The following is a 20,912-nucleotide window of genomic DNA, read 5'->3' on the forward strand; positions in this document are numbered from 1 at the left end:
CACCTGTAACCCCAACATTTGAGAGGTAGAGGTAGGAGGAGTAAGAATTCAAGGTCATCTCTGGATGTCCAGCAAGTTTGAACCCAGCCTGGGCTGCAGGAGACTGTCACAACATACAAATGAGGACGAAGAGCTTTTGAAAACAAACACATGTGAGAGGTGTCACCATTAGCCCAATGAACAATTATCCCATTGTTAAATTTTAATCAATTGTTATCATTATGGTGTGTGAGCATGTGTATGATGTGTGAGTCACATGTGTGAGAGGTCAGGGATTCAACTTTTCAGAAACAGTTTTCTCTTTCTGTGGGTCTGGAGAGCAAACTCAGATCATCTCATCCACCAGCAATAAAAAGTACCTAAGTGAGAGGGGGAAAAGGTTTGTTTTTCTTTTCTCTTCTCTTCCTTTTTTTCTTTACCATTTTCTTAATTTTTCTTCCTCTGCTCCTCCCTCCCTCCCTCCTTCCCTCCCTCCCTCCCTCCCTCCTTCCCTCCCTTGTTAGCTGGACTACAGATTTAGAAAAAAACGTAATTTAACTTTTGGCAGTGACTTCACTCACAGATGTTAGTGCAGCCGAGCCCATTTTTGTGTTCAATGATCTATTGATTAAACACCAGCGGTTTCAGCATTCATCACTTTGTCTTGCAGGTCCTGGAAACCAAAAAGCATAGCAGGCTGGCATTCCTATCACAGGAGCCCTGGGCTCCGGATCCCTAAGCGTTGGCAGTTGGCGACCCCCCTCGAGTCCCCCTCGGCCACTGGTGGCCTGAGAGTGTTTTCCACAGTTCCTCAGCCCAGGCTGCAGACAAGGCAGGCCCAGCAGAGGCCCAGGCGCAGCCACCACCGCAGCCACCACCAGCCTGAACATGGGGCGCAAGCCCAGCCCAGGGGCACAGGAGCGCATGGACGAGGAGGCACGGACCTGCTGCGGCTGCCGCTTCCCGCTGCTGCTGGCGCTGCTGCAGCTGGCGCTGGGCATCGCGGTGACCGTGCTGGGCTTCCTCATGGCGAGCATCAGCCCCTCCCTGCTAGTCAGAGACACTCCGTTCTGGGCTGGGATCATTGTAAGCATCGAGTCTGTTCTGCCTAAGCGCAAGCGGGCATGCCAAGCCGCGTAGCTGAGTGGAGACTAACCCAGCTGCATGCGCCCCCACCCCCACCCCAGCTGCACCCCTAACTGCTTGGAGACCGACTGTGGGCACACTTGGGCTCCCCGAAGCGAGGCTGGATGCAGGATTCTGGCCTTCTCCTGCCTGAGGCTTCTCTCTCCTCCCTGGCCCCTGATTCTCAATCTGCTGGAGCTCCAGAGGCCCTGTGGTCATCTTGCACAGACAGCCTCAAAAATAACTGCGGAGGCACCCTGTGTGGCTTGGTCCTTGTCTCATTGTCCAGGCCTGTCTGCCTAAGAAGCACAAAGTGAAGCTCATCTTGGGAAAGTCAGGGTAGGAAAACCTGAACTTGGAGCAAACACGCTGGTTTTGTTAAGCTACAGTGCCCTGTAGACTTCCTGAAATCGTGTTCACAGGCAGGGCCAGAGAATACAGCCAAGTGTTGCCCCAATCCGCACAGTGTAAGGCGGGTTGAAGCTCTTCTGGCTGCGGCAGAAATGTGTTTGGGACTGTACTAGTGGGATTGGTGTGTGAATTCTTTAAGGTAAAACAGATGCAGCTTACTGAATACCTACTATGTGCCTGCCCTGCCGGAGATTTTACTTGAATTTGTACGTACACTCTTAGGGACCTCAAGTTAGAGAAGCCAGGCTGGCCCCGCCCAAGGTCACGAGACAGCCAGGCTGGCATCTCTGTAGTCGGATTCTGGCTTGCTATTTTAATACCACATTATCTAAAGCCAGTACTAAACTCCCAGACAAGGTGTTTCAGTTGATGCATGAAACAGTGAGGATTGTTACGCCTCTCTGGACACGAGGAAGCCCACTAACAAGGTAAATAACACCCTCAAGCCCAGAAGGTGAAGGTGGCAGTCAGGGGCCTTCTGCAGTCCACCTCCAGGGTCGTGCGTTGTAAGTCGGTGTCGTTGCTGACCACACAAGGAAATCCCAACATAATGTATGGTACAGAACTTAGAGACACCTGATACATATGCATGATATTTTTAAATTAAGATTATTCGAACTCACAAATCTTTGAAGAGTAATTTAAAACGTTTAATTTGTGTCCTGAGAATTCCCTTGAAATTATCATGATTGGAGTTTTCTAAGCCAAATGATTTTAAAAATAACTTCTCACTTAGACATACTGTATATTTTAGTCTCCTCGATGGCTGTCGACATACTGGGGGGGGGGGAATATCTGTCCTTGAAGGTTAGGTGAAAGGGAGAGTAAGCAATGAAGCTGGTTTTGAGGACCAGCTTTTATTTCAACTTCAAGAAGACCAGTTCCAAAGAAATGAATTAGACTGGGGGACAAACCATGTTTTAATGTTCAAGGCATGATACAGAAATCCTGAAACTTCAGGAATCAAAAGATCCTGTGAGGTTTGCTGTTCCTGATGGCTTCCTGGGTGTGGTATGGAGAGCCTTATGCACAGCAGGGGACTCTCTTTTCTCGTTTCTTCTCTATAGCCTAGGATTCATTTGAAGTCCACCCAAAGCATGTGGCACTGCTTGAGTTTTCTTTCAACAGAGAATCTGGGTAGAGTCAGAGCATCTAGCACACATGTCCACAGCCTACTGATGGGGTCTCTGAGAAGTCAGGTGGGGGCGTGTCTCATCTCAGCAGGATGAGGGCTGTGGGCAGTGTGTCACTGTCTCCCAGACACAGGGACCCTGTGCTTGCCTGACCACACTGTCTGTGGTTGGTCTCAGGGCATTCTTCCAGGCTGTCAGGAAGGGAGAGACAGGAGGCAGATGGTGAAGGGCAGGTGTGTAAACACCACACCTGATGTTGAATCCCGGCTCAAACATTATTTGCTGAATGACTGTGGGCAAGTTAGTTAATATCTGTCTCTAGGTTTCAATTTTTGGGGTTTGGGAATTGTGTGTGTGTGTGTGTGTGTGTGTGTGTGTGTGTGTGTGTGTGTGTCTGTGTGTGTGATGTTCATGTGAACATACATATGTGTCAGGGAGGGCATGCAGGCATGCACATAGACCTGTGGAGGTCAGGGAGCAACATTGTGATGCCTTCCTCAATCACTCCCCACCTCTTTTTTGAGACAGTGTCTCTCACTGACCCCCAAACTTACCAACTGGGGAAGATTGCCTGCCCAAGGAGCCCCCCTGGATCTCCCGTCTCTGCTCGGGCCATGGTGAGGTCACAGACAGTTGGAGCCACACCTATCTTTTTATTTGGGTGCTGGGGCTCTGAACTCAGGTCCACATGTGTGTGTACTAGGTACTTTACCCAGAGCATCTCCCCAGCCCTGGTTTCTACTTCTTTATCGATAGTAAGTCAGTCTTACCCGTTAGGGTCGCCCTGAGGAATCAACAGATCAGTGAAACCTTCAGCACAGCACCAGCTCATAGCTAACAGGTGGTAATGCACCATGCTTCAGCTTTTGGGAACAGTCGCCGATGGTGGCAGTCTTCAAGGTTCATCCCCAGGGTGGCAGAAGAGTCCTGAATTGCTATGTTTCACAGATCAGTTTGACCATGTCACCTTTCTCTGTTCCCAGTTGAGTCACTGTTTAGCAATCTTACCAATATGACATTAGCCCAGAACGTTCTGCATCTCTCTGCAGGTTAATAAAAATTAGTGTGAAAGGGGGCACCTCCCTGGGTCATTTTCCTCTAGGATGTGCAGTGAGTCTAGTCTGGCATATCCTGGGGGATCCTGAAAAGTTGCCCTGTGTAGAAGGCTCACTACCACCAAACCCAAGGCTGAACAGAGCCACACCCACTTCCGGAATGCAGCTCCCCCACCGTCCACAGCTGAGTGTGCTGCGTTCTTTTATTTATTCAGGCTGCCTCTTGGCATAAGGATTGGCTTCAGTTTTCAGAATCTGCTGTCCTATTAACTTGAGGTTTGGGTGTTAGCATTTTCTCAGTACAACTTGGATGTCTGGGTGGCTTCTCTTTGACCAGTGCCTGTGTGACTTGCTCAGACCTTTTACTTAGAGACTAAAGAGGCCCTGGGTAATTTATGTTCAGAGATTTCAGTCCAGTGGGTGGTGGAGACCAGCTAGGCTATCTCTTACCTCTCCTCCACCGTGACTGGCCATAAATGTGACACCACTCTTCATACTTCAATGGCCTGAGATTTAGGAAGGGAAGGGATGTTGAATGGAGCTGCAGTGGAGACCGTGACATCAGCTCAGAGTCCTTGTAGATGGCAGAGGTTGTAAATCACAGTGGCAATAGGAAGAGAAACAGTCTCTCTGAGGACAAATGGGGCTGCGGGCGAAGCACCTAGGAGAGAGACATTCATTCTCGGTGTGTTCTTTTCCTATTTATTGTTTGAATTGAGGGTGGGTGCAGATTTTAATTTTATGTTTGGTTTTCAAGACAGGGTCTCATGTAGGAACTTTATGTAGCTAACTTTATGTAGCTGGCCTTGAACTCCCGATCTTCCAGCCTCCACATCCCAAGCCATTTCAGTTCTTATGCCAGAGAAGGTATCCATGACTGGGAATTCAGTGAGTGCAGTTCTAACTGAGATGTCATGTGTGTTTAAACTTGGGCTTACTTTTCTCTGTTCAGTAACATTTGTTAGGGTGTCTGAATGAGTCTAAAATGGCGTTCCTGCAGCTGGGGGATATCACCAACTGCTGATGGACTGAGCACTTACCACACCTGACAGTAATGAATAGTGCCCATTAGAAAATTAACCCACACCAGTGTTTCCAAAGCCATTACCTCTCAGAGAGTCCCCAGCCGTGATTTATTTCCTTTGGCATCTCAGTCCTAAAGGCAATTTCAGCACCTGCTCTCCCTTCTCACCTCCCCGAGGGCAGCGAGATGTTCTTGTGTCTAGATGTTCTTGTATCTAGGACCCAGCTGGCTTGTAGTCACCAAGTAGGCTGGGCTGATGAGAACTTACTCTGAGTTTCCTGCCTCTGCCTCCTGAGGGCTGGAACTGAGGGTGGGTGCAGCACGCCCTGCCCTGCCTCCTGCTCTGTTCTTTAGTTTCCTGCTTGCCACCCCTCCATCATCCCCATATCCTGCCCACTGGAATCCAAACTCTGAGATTCATGTCATATTATTAACCATATCAGAGAGTTTAAGACAAGGGCTTAAAAGAAAGGGAACCATGTTTATAAGTCCTATTGGGTATTCAAGAACAAGCAATGGTGGTACATGGCAGTAATCCCAGCACTCAGGAGGTTGAAGCAGGAGGATTGCAAGTTTCATGCTAATCTAGACAACATAGTGACGACCTGTCTCAAAACATCTGCACACACAAAGAAATTTCAGTATTTCAAGTTCAAATTTCTCCAAGGGATTAGAAATGCAGGTGTATTTGGATGTTTCAAAACTGGCTAAGACTTGACATAACTGAAGAGAAAGATGACTAGTTATTTTAAGAGAGAATTGCAAGCACCTGCTTTGTGAGAATTTACCATGAAATTTGCAAGTAGATCTAGAACACATCACAAGTCAGACTGAAGTTTAGTTATTACTTATGATTTACAGCTAGAGGAAGCTAGACGCCTGATCTAGCTAAGGAGCTCCACCATGGTCATGAGGAAAGGCCAGAAGAGCAGAAGGTATGGTGTTGGTTTTCATAGACGTTTTATCAAGTCAGGAAGCCAAAGGCACTGTCAGTCTCTACATAGGAGTCTTGAGATTTGAAAAATTAGATCTGGAATATTATTTTTAGAGGTACATTGTGTAATTCATTATTTTTCATATTGGGACTTTAATATGTGTTCTCAAACCCAGTCTAGCACCTGCAGTATCACTGGGTGATAGTTTTTATTATGTGGTTTTCACAGGGTTGCTAGAACCAAGGAATAATAATTACAGGGCCGATTCAGTCCCTGTGGAGCATATATAAGAGATACCAAGAAAATAACTTGATAGCCATGTGAAATTCTCACATCAAATATAAAAATTTTAATGAGTTTATGAAAATAGCATGGAATATTTGAGAATTTCAGGAGAGAAGAGGAAGGTTTATTGAGGAATTTATTAAGGCAACTCCACATAGTTGAAAAGGAGGTTTATTTGGGGATGTAACTTGCAGCTAGTAAAGGGGTTGGTTACAGGATCCAAGAGAGGTGAAGTGCAGTCCAGCTGAGTTCTCTGGAGAACTCTGCTTGGTCTACTATCCAGCATCCAGGATCACCAGGAACCAAGAAAGCTGGCACATCCAGATCTTGGGTCTTAAGAGCTCCTGTCTTGCCCTGCCTCAGGGGCAGGTCATAGGTAGATGTGACCATTACTGGAAGCCTCACTGAGGGTAGTACTTCTAGGTCAAAGTTGGAACAGCTACCCACAACAAAGGTTAGGATTGAACAAAATCATAAGATGCCCAAAATTGTGTGTGGGAAGTGTTACCTCTGCATCTAACCCCAGAATAGCCCAGATTTCTAGAAACTCCCTTTAATAAGGAGACAGAGCAGATTCTGATATATTTTAAAATGTGTGTGTGTGTGTGTGTGTGTGTGTGTGTGTGTACATGCCATGCATGTGTGTCAACTTGGTTCAAACATTTGCTATTAATGTGGTGTTTCTAATGAAATTCTGAGGCTTCTAGCACATTTTCTACCAATAGCTGATCAATTTCATCCTTACCTTATGCTAGAGGGCCTGTTAAACCTGTATGGGATCTGATATGTGTTATATACAAGGGATTATTTCTTTTTCTGATTATTTCTTGTAGTTTCATAAATAACAAAGTTAATTCTGAATCATCTGGGTTAAGTTCAGCCATTTCAATATGCAAAACAACTCTTTCTGCATATTGAGAGTCAGTAACTATATTAAGAGGTTTGGGGATATCTAATAATACCATTAGAATAGCATATAATTCTGATTTTTGAACAGAATCATAAGGGCTTTGAGCCACTTACATTTCCTGACTTATAATCTGCATTTTCTGATTTGTTTGTATCACTATAGAATGTAGCTGCTCCAGAAATTGGTGTTCCCTTTACAATACGAGGAAGAATCCAAGTAGTTCTTTTTATAAACTGAAGTTTCTTGCTTTTGTGACATTTGTAGATAATCTCTCCAAAAAAAATTGCAACCTTTTTGCCAATGTTCATTTTCTGCCCATATGAGGAAATTCCAGCATTAGTAAAAGGTACTATAATTTCAACTGGGTCTATTCCTGCTAATTGCCACAGTCTTAATTTTCCTTTCAGAATCAATTCAGAAAATTTTTTATGTAGGTCTTTAATTTTAAACTCTGTTTGTGTGGCAAAAATATCCATTCTAAGATATTTTCTTCTCTCTGTATTAGAATTTCTGTAGGAGAGGGCATACAAGGTAAAATAACCAGAATGCAATCAAGCTCTGGATCCAAGCGATCCACATGTGTATCCTGTAATTTCTTTTCTACCAAAGCCAATTCTCTCTCATCCTCAGCTGACAATTTTCTTATACTATATAAGTTCTTATCACCTTGTAAGGTTTGAAAATAAATTACTTAGTTCTTGAGTTGTCAATCCAATTGTGGGCTATATCCAGTTAATATCTCTCAGCAATTTTTGGAAATCATTAAGTGTTTATAATAGATTTATCCTGATTTATACTTTCTGTGGTTGAATTTTTATGAACATATCTTATATCCTAGGTAATTAATAAAAATCTCCTCTCTATATTTTTCAGGGGCAATTTGTGATCCCCAACAATGCAATATTTTCTTTACTTATTCAAACATTTTCTCTAAGGTATCTGCATCAGAATCAGCTAGTAAGATTTCATCCATATAGTGATAAATTATAGATTGAGGAAACTGTTAAGAATTATTTCCAATGTCTCTTGTACAAAATATTGACACAAGGTAGGGCTATTTAACATCCCTTGTGGAAGAATTTTCCACTGATATCTTTTAACAGGCTAAGAATTATTATAAGTAGCCACTGTGAAGGCCAATTTTTCTCTATCTTGTTCTTATAAAGTTATATTAAAAAGAAGTTTTTAAATCAATCACTATAATAGATCATCATTTAGGTAATAGAGAAGGTGAGTAACTCCAGGCTGTACAGAGCCCATTGGCTGAATCACCTTATTAACATTTCTTAGATTTGTTACCATTCTCCACTTTCCAGATTTATTCTTAATAACAAATACAGAAGAGTTCCAATGACTGGTCGAATTTTCAATATGTTGAGCATCTAGCTGCTCCTGTACCAGCTTTTCTAATGCCTGTAATTTCTCTGATGTCAAAGGCCATTGTTCTACCCAGATAGGTTTGTCATTTGACCATTTTAAAGGTAGGGTTGTTGGTACCTTTAAAAAATCATCAGCTCTTGTGCCCTGATGTTTATGTACAACCTGAATGTTTGGTGACTGTTCTTGACAATACCTTTTAATATTTTTATCAGAAACATAGAACAGTTTATGGTTTGTTTCTGAGACTGGAGGAATGTTAATATGAGTATTCCATTGCTGTAACAATTACATCCCCATAAATTGATTGCTATGTTAGGCACATATGGCTTTAATTTTCTTCTCTGTCCTTCTGGCCCTATAAAATCAACCCATCTTACACTTTGTTTTACCTGAGATAAAGTGCTAAACCCTAGAAGCTTAAAATTTACCTCCCCAAGAGGCCAATTTGGATGCCAAGATTTTGGTGCAATTATTATTATATCTGCCCCTATGTCTACCAAACCCTCAATTTCAATTCCATTTATTTGTATTTTTAACTTTGGTGTTTGATCTTTTATAGAAGTTTGCCAAAATAGTTGCTTTATGCTTTCTCCTGAAAATTTTGTTTTATCTTCTAAAGCTGTTCTGTCATCTTGAGCAGGGTGGTTTTTCACAACATGCATTAAGTCTTTTAATTGTTCTGTGGAAGAATTTCTTCAATGCTCACAGGGAATGACTGAACCAAATTTGATACAGGGGCCTGATGGCAAAGGATTACCTTGCCTCTCCCTTGTTCATCTGCATTCATTAGTTTAATGTCAGCCTTTGCCATATCTCCTGAATTTTCCAGAAATTTGAGGCCTTCTATTGGGATTATCTATGGAAAAAACAAAACATTGTTCCTAGGAACACCTTGTCTACAATCCCTTTTTCAGATGACCTGGTTTACCACAATTAAAACATCTAATCTTAATTTTTCTTAAAATTTTTAGAATTTTACTCCTATCCAAGTATTATCATAAGCATGAGATCCTATATCAGATATATTTCCAATCCTTTCATCTGTGGGTCCTGATCTGGTCTTTAAAGGCCTAATCACCCTTTTGTATTCTGAGTTAGAATTTTTAAAAACCAAAGATTCAATTAATTTTTGTCTAACTTCTGGATTTGATATCATTCTATTTACAGCTGAAGTCAATCTTTGTAAGGAATTTGTGAAGGTTTCTTTTGGACTTGTATAATTTTAGTAAACTACTTAGTCCTCCTTCCTGATTCTTCAGCCCTGTCTCAAGCATTCAAAGCTGCTGTATGGCATAGAGCCAAGGTGTGATCATCAAATGTAATATGTCTTTGCAAATCAGCATAATGACTCACACCAAGAATTTGATCTTTGGAAATCTCATAATCTCTAGCCCTACCTTATTGTTCTATGACCCCAGCTTCCTCTCTCCACTATATTTTCCACTATAACTAAGGACCAGTTTCCAATACTGCTGTAACTAAATCTTTCCAGTCTTGTGGCATGATTCTGTTCTGAGTGGCCCATGAATTTAACATTTGTTTCACAAAAGGTGAATGCATACCATAGGAAACTATGCTTCCTTAAATCTCTTCAAATCTAACATTTCTATAGGATCCCAGTTAACTTTTAAATAGCCTTGGGGATGCCTATACTTGGTGGTCATTCTTGAATGGTAACTGAACAAATTAAGGTTAGTTTTCTAATAACCTTGGGCTGTTCCTTTTGAATTTTATAATGCAATGGTGCAGTAGCTTCTGCTCTAAACTCTGTCTGTGTGTGAATATTTTTCTTAGTTTTACTAATAAGTTTTTTAAAGGATTGTATGTTATCAGTCAATTTTGTATTTGGCACCAATATCAAACAACCTTTTTAGAGATAAAACATGAAATACCAAACTGATAGTAATTATAATTGATATTATTTCAATCTCACCTAATCTCATCCTTTCATTTAACTGTTCCATTTTCAACCCATCTTGTGAAACCATACAGAGACCTTACTCCCTGCATCATGGCATTGTCTCCCATTTTTAACATGGGGAAAAATTAAAACAACAACAACAACAACAACAACTGACCACCCCCTTACAAATTCCCAGGTGTCTCACCAGATCAGCTGACAAGCGAGGCTGGCTGTCACTGGGCAGAGACACAGGTGGTGCACAGCCTGGCTGAGGGTGTCGAGGCCGCTGATCTGAGGTGACAGTGGCACAGGAGGGTTCCATGGCAAGCCTGCAGTCCACTGGGAGAGAGAGAGCCAACTGCCTGAAAGCAGACATGGGAACTTGTGGAAGAAGCACGTGTGGTGGGAAGTGAGGGCACAGGGTGCCTGACGGCAGAGCCAGCCAGCTATGGGTGGCTCACTCGGGGCATTTGGGGCCCCAGCATCTGTGGGGTTTGGGGTCTGTGGAGTTTGGGGCCAGGAATGGGTGCAAGTGGAGTCTGTTGTAGAGAGGCTGCAACAGGAAAATCCCAGACTTGCTCAGAGGGCCTGGGGCAAGGGAGGAAAAGCCAGCAGCTCCAGAGGCTGCAAAGCCAGGTGAGTGACTGCTTTGTGATTTCATGCCCTGAATTGGACACCAGATGATGTGTTTATCTAATTATTCTGTATCGATAAAAACTCAGAAGTCAGATACTGGGGTAAGAACTTGAGTGATCAGAGAAGTGATGGAGAAGTGACTAGTGACCTCCTATCTCTTCATTCCTCCACCCGAAAGGACCAAGACCCTGTCTCAAACCTGCTCTACTATTTCCTGTGTCTATCTGTCCTCAGTTCTCCAAAACATCTATAGTTAATTTAGGTCAGCTAGTAGCTTGTAGCCACTCTGATTCAAAACAAACTTTGTTGTCAGGTTTTGTTTTTGTTTTTGTTTTTCAAGACAGGGTTTCTCCATGTAGTTTTTGGTGCCTGTCCTGGATCTCACTCTGTAGACCAGGCTGGCCTTGAACTCACAGAGATCTACCTGGCTGTACCTCCCAAGTGCTGGGATTAAAGGCATGTGCCACCACTGCCTGGCTTTATTGTCAGTTTTGAGAGCATCAGAATGTGATCAAAGTATCATGTAACCATCACTCTGTAGACCAGGCTGGCCTCAACCTCAGAGATCCACGAGCCTCTACATTCCCAGTGGGATAAAAGGCATGTACCACCATACCAGGCTCTAAGCTTTTCTTTAGTTCCTTTTCATTATAAATCTTAATTAGAGTTACTGCCAAAGCCATATGACAGATCTATACTAGGTTGTCTAGAGATTTCTTCTGTCATTGGAATTAATCCAAAATTCTTCACTTTAGTCTCAGGCAGACTTTTCAGACAAGGGCAAAAGGCAGCCACTTCCCTCACCAAAATATCACAAGAATGATCTCTAAAATTCTTCTCCTCTGAAACCTCTTGAGCAGGCCACCACAGTTCATCATATCACACCCAGCACCACTGTCTTCCATGCTCCTACTAGGAATGCCCATTAAGCAGCAGTTAATGCCTTTAACTGCTTTTCTAATCCATAGTCCCAAGGTCCACACTCCTTCAAACAAAAGCATGGTCAGGCTTATCACCGCAATATCCTAGTCCCTGGAACCAACTTCTGTCTTAGTTTGGATTTTTATTGCTGTGAAGAGATACCATAACCATGGCAACTCTTATAAATCAAAACATTTAATTGAGGGGGCTCACTTACAGTTTCAGAGGTTCAGTCCATTATCATCATGGCAACAAGCATGGTGGTATGCAGGCAAATGTGGTGCTGGAGCTGAGAGTCCTACATCTTCAGGTAACAGGAAGTTGACTGACTGTCACACTGAGGGAAGCTTGAGCAAGAGACCTTAAATCTCACCTCCACAGTGACACACTTCCTCCAACAAGGCCATACCTCCTAATAGTGCCATTCCCTTTGGGGGCCATTTTCTTTCATAGCACCATAATGTACATACATATATAAATACAGCGTGTCTGTTGGTATTGTCCTTGTTCAAGTCTTGTTTGGGAAGCCATGTTGTTGAAGTATTATGGGTGTCGCTTCCTTGTTACCTCTAGAAGTCACAATAGATCACAACAGATTTCCTAGTCCTCTGCCTCTTACAGTTTTTCCTCAATGTTCCCTGAGCCTTGGGTGCAGAGACTGTGTTGTAGATTTATCCCAGGGTCTGAGCACCCCAGGGTCAGTTGTTCTCAGTTGTGGTTTTCTGAAATGATCTGTATGTTGCACGAAGCTTTGGTAGGAGGTAGGAGCTACTGTGAGCATAAGGATAAGTGCTCAGAATGAACTTGGGGCTTATGCTGGTCTGGTAACGTGGTGGTTTTGTAGGTTTGTGGAGAGGTTGCTTTCATTGCAGTCACTAATCGCTTCTTTTGACAAGTTTCTATTAATTTATAAATCAAGCATACCCAGTTAGTAAAATTGGTTATAAGAGTGACTGAAGAATGTCACTGGCTGCATTAACTCTTACAAGCACTTGTGTGGGGTGGGGGCTTTGGTCAATTCCTGCCTCCCTTCCCTGCTCCAGTGATAACCTTGATGCTAAAGTGTCACTAACTTACATCTTGGCTAGGTCAGTGTTTGGCTGAGCAGTGTTGTTGTGGGAAGTTGCTCACACCACAGGAACCTGCTCTCTCTCCCATGAGGAAGATTGATTCATGTTTATTGTAATGGTTTGTGTTAGTTGTCAACTTGACAGGATCAACTTGGGTATGGGCCTCCATGTGTGCCTGGGTGGGGGCTCATCTTACTTTCCTGAGTTGAGTGGGAAGAAGGGCCCACTGTGGCCGGCACCATTCCCTAGCAGGGATCCTGAGCTGTAGGACATGGAGAAAGCTAGCCCCCACTTAGATAGTTCAAGGACACCTTGTGGGATTCTGTTTGTCAATCATGAAAATCCCTACCAGGCTTTGCTTTTCCTTTGCCAAGTTCCACACAGGTCTGAGCCATCCCACAGAGAAAGCTGGGAAGGCAGCTTACAGACCCAAACACAAAGCCATTCAGGGCAGTCAGCCCCAGCTTCATTCCAAAACCAGTTGCCAACAGGAGGTTCAGGGACCTTCCTATGTCTCCTCTGGTCTGTGTGTGTATGTGTGTGCATGAACATGTGTGTGCACATGTGAGACAGGATCTTTCACTGAAGCTGGAGCTCACCAAATAGGTTAGACTGGCTGGACATGCCCTTGCTGGGCTTTGTCATGTGGGTTCTCAGGCTTGCATGGCAAGTGCCCTATTCACTGAGCCACCTCCCTACCCTGTCCTCTGATTTTTTACCATAATCTTGATGTTTGCCCATCTAACATCTTCAAAACCACAGCCTCTGCCTCATAAGCATCGACAGGAATACTCCCGTGTTACCTTTTCCGGAGGGTGGCAAAAGGCCAGTGGTGACTGCTTATCTGCTGGGCTCCTGTGAAGAAGGACTCTGGTGTCTGTCAGTGTAGAAATGAGCAGCTGCCCCCTGGCTGGGACTGTCCTCCTGAGAGAGGATTCGAGAGCCCTGGAGGGGTCCTCTCAGTGACATCTCACTCAGGTGTTGCCTTGAAGATGTTTGACTTAGCAGTCATTGTCACACCGCCCTTACAGACCTTTTTATGATAAGCTATTATCAAGGCCCCTTCTCTAGAGTGGAGGGATAACAGCAGGAGAAATGGAAAAAAGGGTGAATTGCTGATGTGTAAGCTACTCCGGAGGCCATGTTACCGATAACTGTGGAGAATGACACCCTAGCTTTTCTACAGTGTCAGAAGGGGGGCCCTGGTCAGACCACTAGGCCCAGCTGTACCTTATCTCCTGTTCAGCTGTGTAGGGAAAGCTGTGAAAGCTGAGGCGTCTGTGGTCCCAGGAGAATCTGAAGAGAGGCAGGCAAAGGCAGGTCTGCCCTACACTTAGGGAAGAGTGAGAACAATGTTACCTTGGGAAGGGTACCCAAGGCCATGAAAGGACAAGAAAGGTGTCAAGGCAAACAATTCAGGAGAACAAAGGAAAACTTTACTCTGCATGAAAGGCTGAGTTCTACCATTATCCTCAGGAGCCCCTTCTCAGGTGAGCCATGCTCTGTTCCCATGCTGGCTCTTGTCCAGCCTGATTCTGAAACAGAGGGTCCAAACACTCCTGAAAAGGTAGTTTATTGGAGGTTTATTGAAGGCTTTTGATCTTTGTTCAGGATTCTAAGACCAACTATGATTTTAAAAATGAACGTGGGTGACCAAAACGATTGTGTCCTGCAATCCTCAATAAATAATTCTCATTCAGTCATCAAATCTGGTTCGCCACAGGTTTTTCCATAACGAGACCTCCAGAAGCTTCACTCCCCTTCTCCTGTCCTCACACACACCTCACAAAAAGCCCTGTGTCTGGCTAGCCAAGTTGTGGAGAGGCACACAGGACAGACTTCAGGCTGCTCGGGGACATTGACCTCCTTGTGTTCAAAAGGACAGAAAGATTCTCAGACATAAGCTTATACTAACATTAATTGCTTAATGTTCCCTTGTAGCCAGCTTATACTTTTAAAACATTGTCAGTTTGAGAAGCCGCTTGATAATGTTGTAAGGTTCAAACAAGATGGCTCATATTGATTTGCTCTGCTTGTCCTGTGTTGTACAGTGAGTAACTTTCTCTCAAGAGTGCTATTCTCATGTCTGAGCCTGGGGACATCAAATTCTGCAGTCATTTCTTTCTTTCCTTCTTTCCCCTCCCCTCTCCTCCCCTCCCCCACCTCCATCCCTCCCCCTCCTCCTCCTCCTCCCTCTTTTTCAAGATAGGGTCTTGTTGGCCTGCAGCTCACCAAATTCTAGGCTGGCCTACCCACAAGCCCCAGGGATTCACCCATCTCCACACCTCCTCACTGAGATGTCAAGGATGCACCACCACATCCGACTCTTTTCTTGTGAGTTTGGGAGGAATTGAACTCAGGTCCTCGTGCTTACAGTTTAGACACTTTACTGACGTGGTTGGACATCTTATGTCCCTGTCACCCAGCTTTGTCCTGTATGTTCTCACAATTCACTGTATAACCACTTGTAGTTATTCTGAAGCAAACCCAGTCTTGATGTCATTTTATCCATAGATATTTTGCTAGTTAAGTCAAATGGTAAAATTTATAACATAATCAAATTCTAGTATTACACATAAATTAATTTCTTACTAGGAACAAATCAGTGTTCAAACATCCATAATTAATTTATGAATATTTCTTCACAGTTTGTTAAAAATCAAGATCCAGTTGTAATTAGTTATTATGATTTTTATATTTCCTTTACTAAAAGATTTGCCTTTTATTTCCCATACCCCCATTATTTGTTTATTGAAATAACCAATCGTTAGTCAATGTCATTTTTATGTCCATCTTATTAGGTTCCAGAATCATGCAGATAGTTTAAACTCACCCCAACCCAGGCCCCATTGGACGAGACAGTTCAGAAGCCATCCAGGGCTGGAGGTTGACTGCTTTCTAGACTTGTCAGGGTGTAGCCAGGCTAAAGGCACAGACTTGGTTCCTTGGCTCCATGCTGATGCCTATAGAGATGTTCAAAGTGCCATGGCCTGTGTAACTCTTAAAACCCAGAATCTCCTCTCACTCGCAAACGGCCGCGGCCTCCCGCACTGTGCAATTTCTCTTTAGGATCTTTGCTGCATCAGCTCCTTTTATTTCCTTGCTAGTTAATATAAAGGATATTTACTACATTTATTCAAGTATTTTAAAGTGTTTTATAAGATGTTTTCATGTAATTTAGTCCTTGATAGTATACAAAATAAAACTTCTTGATGCTTTTAAAATCTCTTTTTGGATCAACTTACAATTTTCTTAACCTTCTGGAGTCACACTTTTTTGTAAAGAAATATAATACTTTTTTACGTACTGTATTTATAAGTAAATGAGCTAATATATACAAGATCAGATCGCTTTGTTTGAGTTCAAGTATGAGGGACATACTTGAACATGGCTTAAAGAATAATGAATATGGCTGAATTTTAGACAGAGGAGTGGTGGTACCCCAGGCAGACAAAGAAAGTAAAGGACATTTTCAGTCAAAGACCCAATTTCTGTCCTGTTGGTATTTAGCTTAGTTTTCATCCATCACTTACTTTGTTGCTTCAAGGTTCTGTTGTCTGTATTTATTCAATCTTTTGAGGATGTAATTGTGAAATACCTCAGCAGTTCCTGCAAAGAATTAACTTTCACCCAAATGCATAGATCTGTGTTACATTGTGAAAAGACACCATAGAGAACACACTGGGTTAGATGTGGGTTTCCAAGAGTGGGTGAAACACCCAGGCAGAGAGCCTGGTGGCTTACAGTCATGACTCGATTAAAATGGTTTTCAAAAGAGGCTTTGGAACATCCAAGTTGCGGCTCCTGAGTGCTGGCATGCTTCCCATGCATCTTCCCAGTTTTCCAGCAGAAATCTTGCTTTGGCAGAAGCATCAAGGAAAATGTGCAGTATCCACGGGGCTCAGGGAATTCACGCTTGCTGATTCAGCCTCTGTTTGCACGTTCAACTTGTCTTCATCAGTTCTGTGAGAATCATGTGTACGTGGTACAAGGTGGCAAGTTGGTGCCGCACAGTGCTGTGTGCTGGGAAGCAGGGCAGTGATCTGAGGAGTACCATCTTCTTTCCCACTTGATTGCTTGCGAAAGAGATCTGGCTAAACACAGCAGGGCAAGTTCCAAAGCCTCACTGGTGGAAAACACTAAAGAGAAAATAGTTGTGCTTATTAGAAGTGTCAAATCATGATGAAGCCCATCACTTTGAGCTGGACAGAAGGCACTGAACCACACGCACGGCAGGGACATCACTGGTTTTAGAAGTTCTCCTGAGGCCCTCTACCCATCCCACCAATCAGAGCTTTGGCCATAGCTGAGCAGGTTGTTGCTGCCAGTGCTGTGGGCAATACTTGCCTTGAGAACCACTGGGTTTTAAAAAAGAATCTCAGAAATTTTGTTTCACAATTTATTTTGTAAAGAGATGTATGTGTATAACACATCTGTGGGCTGGACTAGGTTGGCTTCTGTGTTTTAAGGTAATTGCCATATTATTAATGGTTTAATTTCAATGTTTTTACACACTTACATATGAAAAGTGTATACAGTTATTGTAGTTCAGACAGGTACTTGCCACAGAGAAATTTTTCAGGCAAAAGGACAAGAACTAAGAAGAAAATGGGAGAAAAATCTTAATGGATCTCATTTCTTTCGAAACCCTGAGAGGGCACACTTTATGCAAAAGAATTATTTATTATTTACACTTCCCTTCTAATAGAGAAATTTTGACCTATATCTCTAATATTTACTTATTTTAAAAGTAATGAAACATGTGGGTGTGGTAGCACATACCTCTGGTCTTAGCAGTCAGGAGACAGAAGCAAGAGGGGCAAGAAGGAGTTCGAGACTGTCCCCACTGCATAGTGAGTTCCCTGCCAGCCTGTGCTTCAAGAAACAGTGTTATCTTTACAAATCAAATATTAAAGGTTTCCCCAACTTCCCTAGAAGATGTGGAAATACAAAGCCTAGATTGTGAGTCACAACTCAGACCTCATCTTCATGGGCAGGCAAAGTGGTTTCTCTGCTGGACTTTTCCATCAACAATCTCTGCTCTGGTGAAAGATTTTTTTTTTTTTTTAAAGTAAGTAAAAATAAGGAGTAAAGAGGGTGGTCCTCTAGGACTGTAGTTTATGAAGGCAAATGACAAGGCACTGCCATGTCACAGGTAAATGAGATGCCCCATGGCAATAGTTCCTAGGTATATAATTCTTTCACTTACATACTGTAGATGTATCCAGCTTGTTAAATAAGAAACACAGAACCGATTGCAGAGTTAAAAACCACGAGGTCAGAGCAAGAGCGGAAAACCTTACCCTTCACTGCTTCTGTGGTTCCTCCTCTCTGCAAGAGACCTACTTCTCTGCGTCCTGTCTATTTAAAAACTTTCTGTTCTCCTCTCTCATTGGTTGTAAACCCAGCCACATGACCTCCTCATCACTGCCTGTTTGTACAGACCTCCAGGTCTTCTATGGTTGGTATTGAGATTAAAGGCGTGTGTTTGCCATGCTGGCTGTGTCCTTGAACACACAGAGATCCGCCTAGCTCTGCCTCCCAAGTGCTGGGATTAAAGGCGTGCCCCACTACTGCTCAGCTTCTGCTCTGGCTTGCTCTGACCTCAAGGCAACTTTATTGACATACAAATAAAATCACATTTCAATACAAATAAAATATCACTATAACATACCTTTGAGTGTAGTAGAAAAGAAGCCACTATTCTGAGTCTGATTTATGAAACCAAGATTTATTTTTAAAGATTACAGTTAAAGCCATAAGTGTGATGCCTGAGACTGCTGCTCCCCATCCTTCCTGTTCGCTTCAGCCCGCTCTTCAGCCTGGTTCTCGGTCTTTCTGTTTGTTCCTGCCTCTTCTGTACTCTGCTGATGTCTTGTGCACTAGGTTCAGCTGCAACTATTGTGGATTTTAAAAATAATACTAATTTTGGATCTGTTATGGCCAGGAACTATTTTTTCAATGAACAGGTCCCCACCCCCAGCATTTCTAAATGCTTGCCTCTATATATTATCACAGGACAGGGTGATCAGAAACATACAGAGCACACTGTGTCCTGAGAGTGGCATCTCTGGGGCATTTGGTAATTGGCCTACAGCAGAACAGAACGAAGCAGAAAAAGAGGTTTCTATCTCCCAGATATTTGCTAACTGTTCATGCCAGCATTACCCAGGGGCACCTGACAAGTGGCCCTTGCAGGCCAGGCCGCTACATGAATGAATTCTTTTACCCATTTGATGGTGTTTATCAGCTGCCTTGTGAGGTGTTAGACTAAGCCCTTTCCATATGCTGTCCCATTAACTCCTTCAGCAGTGTAGGAAGCAGACGTCTCTGAGGTCCTAGACATGCTGGGACTACCAGATCCAGTGCTAAGTTTCCATTGTAAGCTGTGCTGCCCATCTCACAATGAAACCGTGGACAGTTACATTTCTTCCTTCCTTTATCTCTCTCTCTTTTTGGTTTTTGGTTTTTTGAGACAGGGTTTCTCTGTGTAGCTTTCGTGCCTTTCCTGGAACTGACTCAGTATCCCAGGCTGGCCTCAAACTCACAGAGATCCACCTGGCTCTGACTCCCAAGTGCTGGGAGTAAAGGCGTGCGCCACCACTGCCTGGCAGACAGTTACATTTCTGTTCCCTGGGTCCGTGCATGTCACACATATAGCCTCAGTCTTGGGTAATGTACAGTGGGTCTGTGATGCTGAAGAAAGGGAGCTAGCAAGATTCACATGAGAAGCAACTGCAAATTCACTCTGTGTGTGTGTGTGTGTGTGTGTGTGTGTGTGTGTGTGTGTGTGTGCGCCTGTGTGTGCACTCGAACTCTCAAATGTGCATGTGCAAGATTGCATATTGGAATTGTTGAGAATGATCAGTTCTTGTTCTTCAGGCAAAGCTATCACCTAAGAATGTCTGGCTCTTTTTGCATCACTTTGCCCTGCTAGAGAAGAGCGCTGAGGTGGCTCCTAGCCACTGCTGCATTACAGCCCCCTTACTTATTTGTTCAAGGACACCACTCTACTCAAGGCCATTGAGGCAGGGCACTGTAAGGTCTGCAAGCCTCCGAGAGTCCGTGGTACAAGGTGGAGTACAATGAATATTTGTTAAAACAGCAGAGTGAGATTATGTCTAAGATGTGACAGGGTGCTTTCATTTACATATATTATTCATTTTCAGCTCAGATTTCAGAGTGAGTTACTGGCAGAAATTGAGCTCATGTGAGATGGAAAATAATACCTGCTGCTGTTCCAGGCACATTACTTCAAAGTCTTTAAAACAACTTATAAATTAGCCAGTATTACTTTCTCCACTGAGTATTAGATACGTGAGTGTCCCTGACTGAGTTGAACCCAGCCATGACTCAGCCACTGAGGACAGGGGCAGGAGCAGGAGCTGGTGGCCGCCACAGATCTCTGCCACTTGCTGCCAGGATTCCTCCAGGGAGACACCATGCCCTACTCTGACAAGTACACTATTAACTCTGTGATGTTCGACTCCACCACGGTGATCATCAAGCCCGTCACTGAGTTTTCTGTTCCTTGTCTATAAAACAGAACTAGTAACAGTGACTTCCTAGGACACTTGTGAGTGTGAAGTAGAAGCCAGGTGTGGCACACACTGGTGAACCCACCACTTAGGAAGTAGAGTCAGGAGGGTCAGGAGTTCAGCGGCATAGTGTGTTTGAGGCCAGCCTGGATTATGCGAAACTGTCTTAAAAATGACAATAACAACAAAACCAACAAAGGAAATGGGATGACTCTCACAGTGAGCTTACTGAGGTACTGAGCATGGAAAATCGCTCATTGTTAGCATGATGTCAAATCATCTAGATACAGGCTTTTCCTACATAAATATCAAGAGCATGCCCAGTGACCACTTACACAAATACTAATTAGAAGATGCAGTAAGTGTGACCTATGGTCTCAGTTGTGAGCCTGGCTAAGTTGACAGTACATTCAAGACCTTTTAATAGATTTTTTTGTTTTGTTTTTGTTTTTGTTTTTGTTTTTTTGAGACAGGGTTTCTCTGTAGCTTTGGAGTCTGTCCTGGACTAGCTCTGTAGACCAGGCTGGCCTCGAACTCACAGAGATCTGCCTGCCTCTGCCTCCCAAGTGCTGGGATTGCAGGCGTGCACCACCACCGCCCGGCCTTT

General features: G+C 43.5%; 1 protein-coding gene across 3 annotated transcripts in view; it reads left to right on the plus strand.

Annotated features, from left to right (window-relative positions):
• Nucleotides 1-325: 325 nt before the first annotated feature.
• Sspn (sarcospan) overlaps nt 326-20,912 on the plus strand; it is a 37,156-nt gene continuing 16,569 nt past the window's right edge. The window contains exons 1-2 of one of the 3 annotated variants that reach the window (XM_036182107.1): nt 326-379; nt 650-1,065. In XM_036182107.1, coding sequence (XP_036038000.1) covers nt 868-1,065 — 198 coding nt within the window. In that variant the 5' untranslated portion in view covers nt 326-379; nt 650-867. The other 2 variants (XM_036182108.1, XM_036182109.1) reach the window with 2 other exon arrangements.

This window comes from Onychomys torridus, chromosome 3 (assembly GCF_903995425.1).
Source record: "Onychomys torridus chromosome 3, mOncTor1.1, whole genome shotgun sequence".
Lineage (NCBI taxonomy): Eukaryota > Metazoa > Chordata > Mammalia > Rodentia > Cricetidae > Onychomys > Onychomys torridus.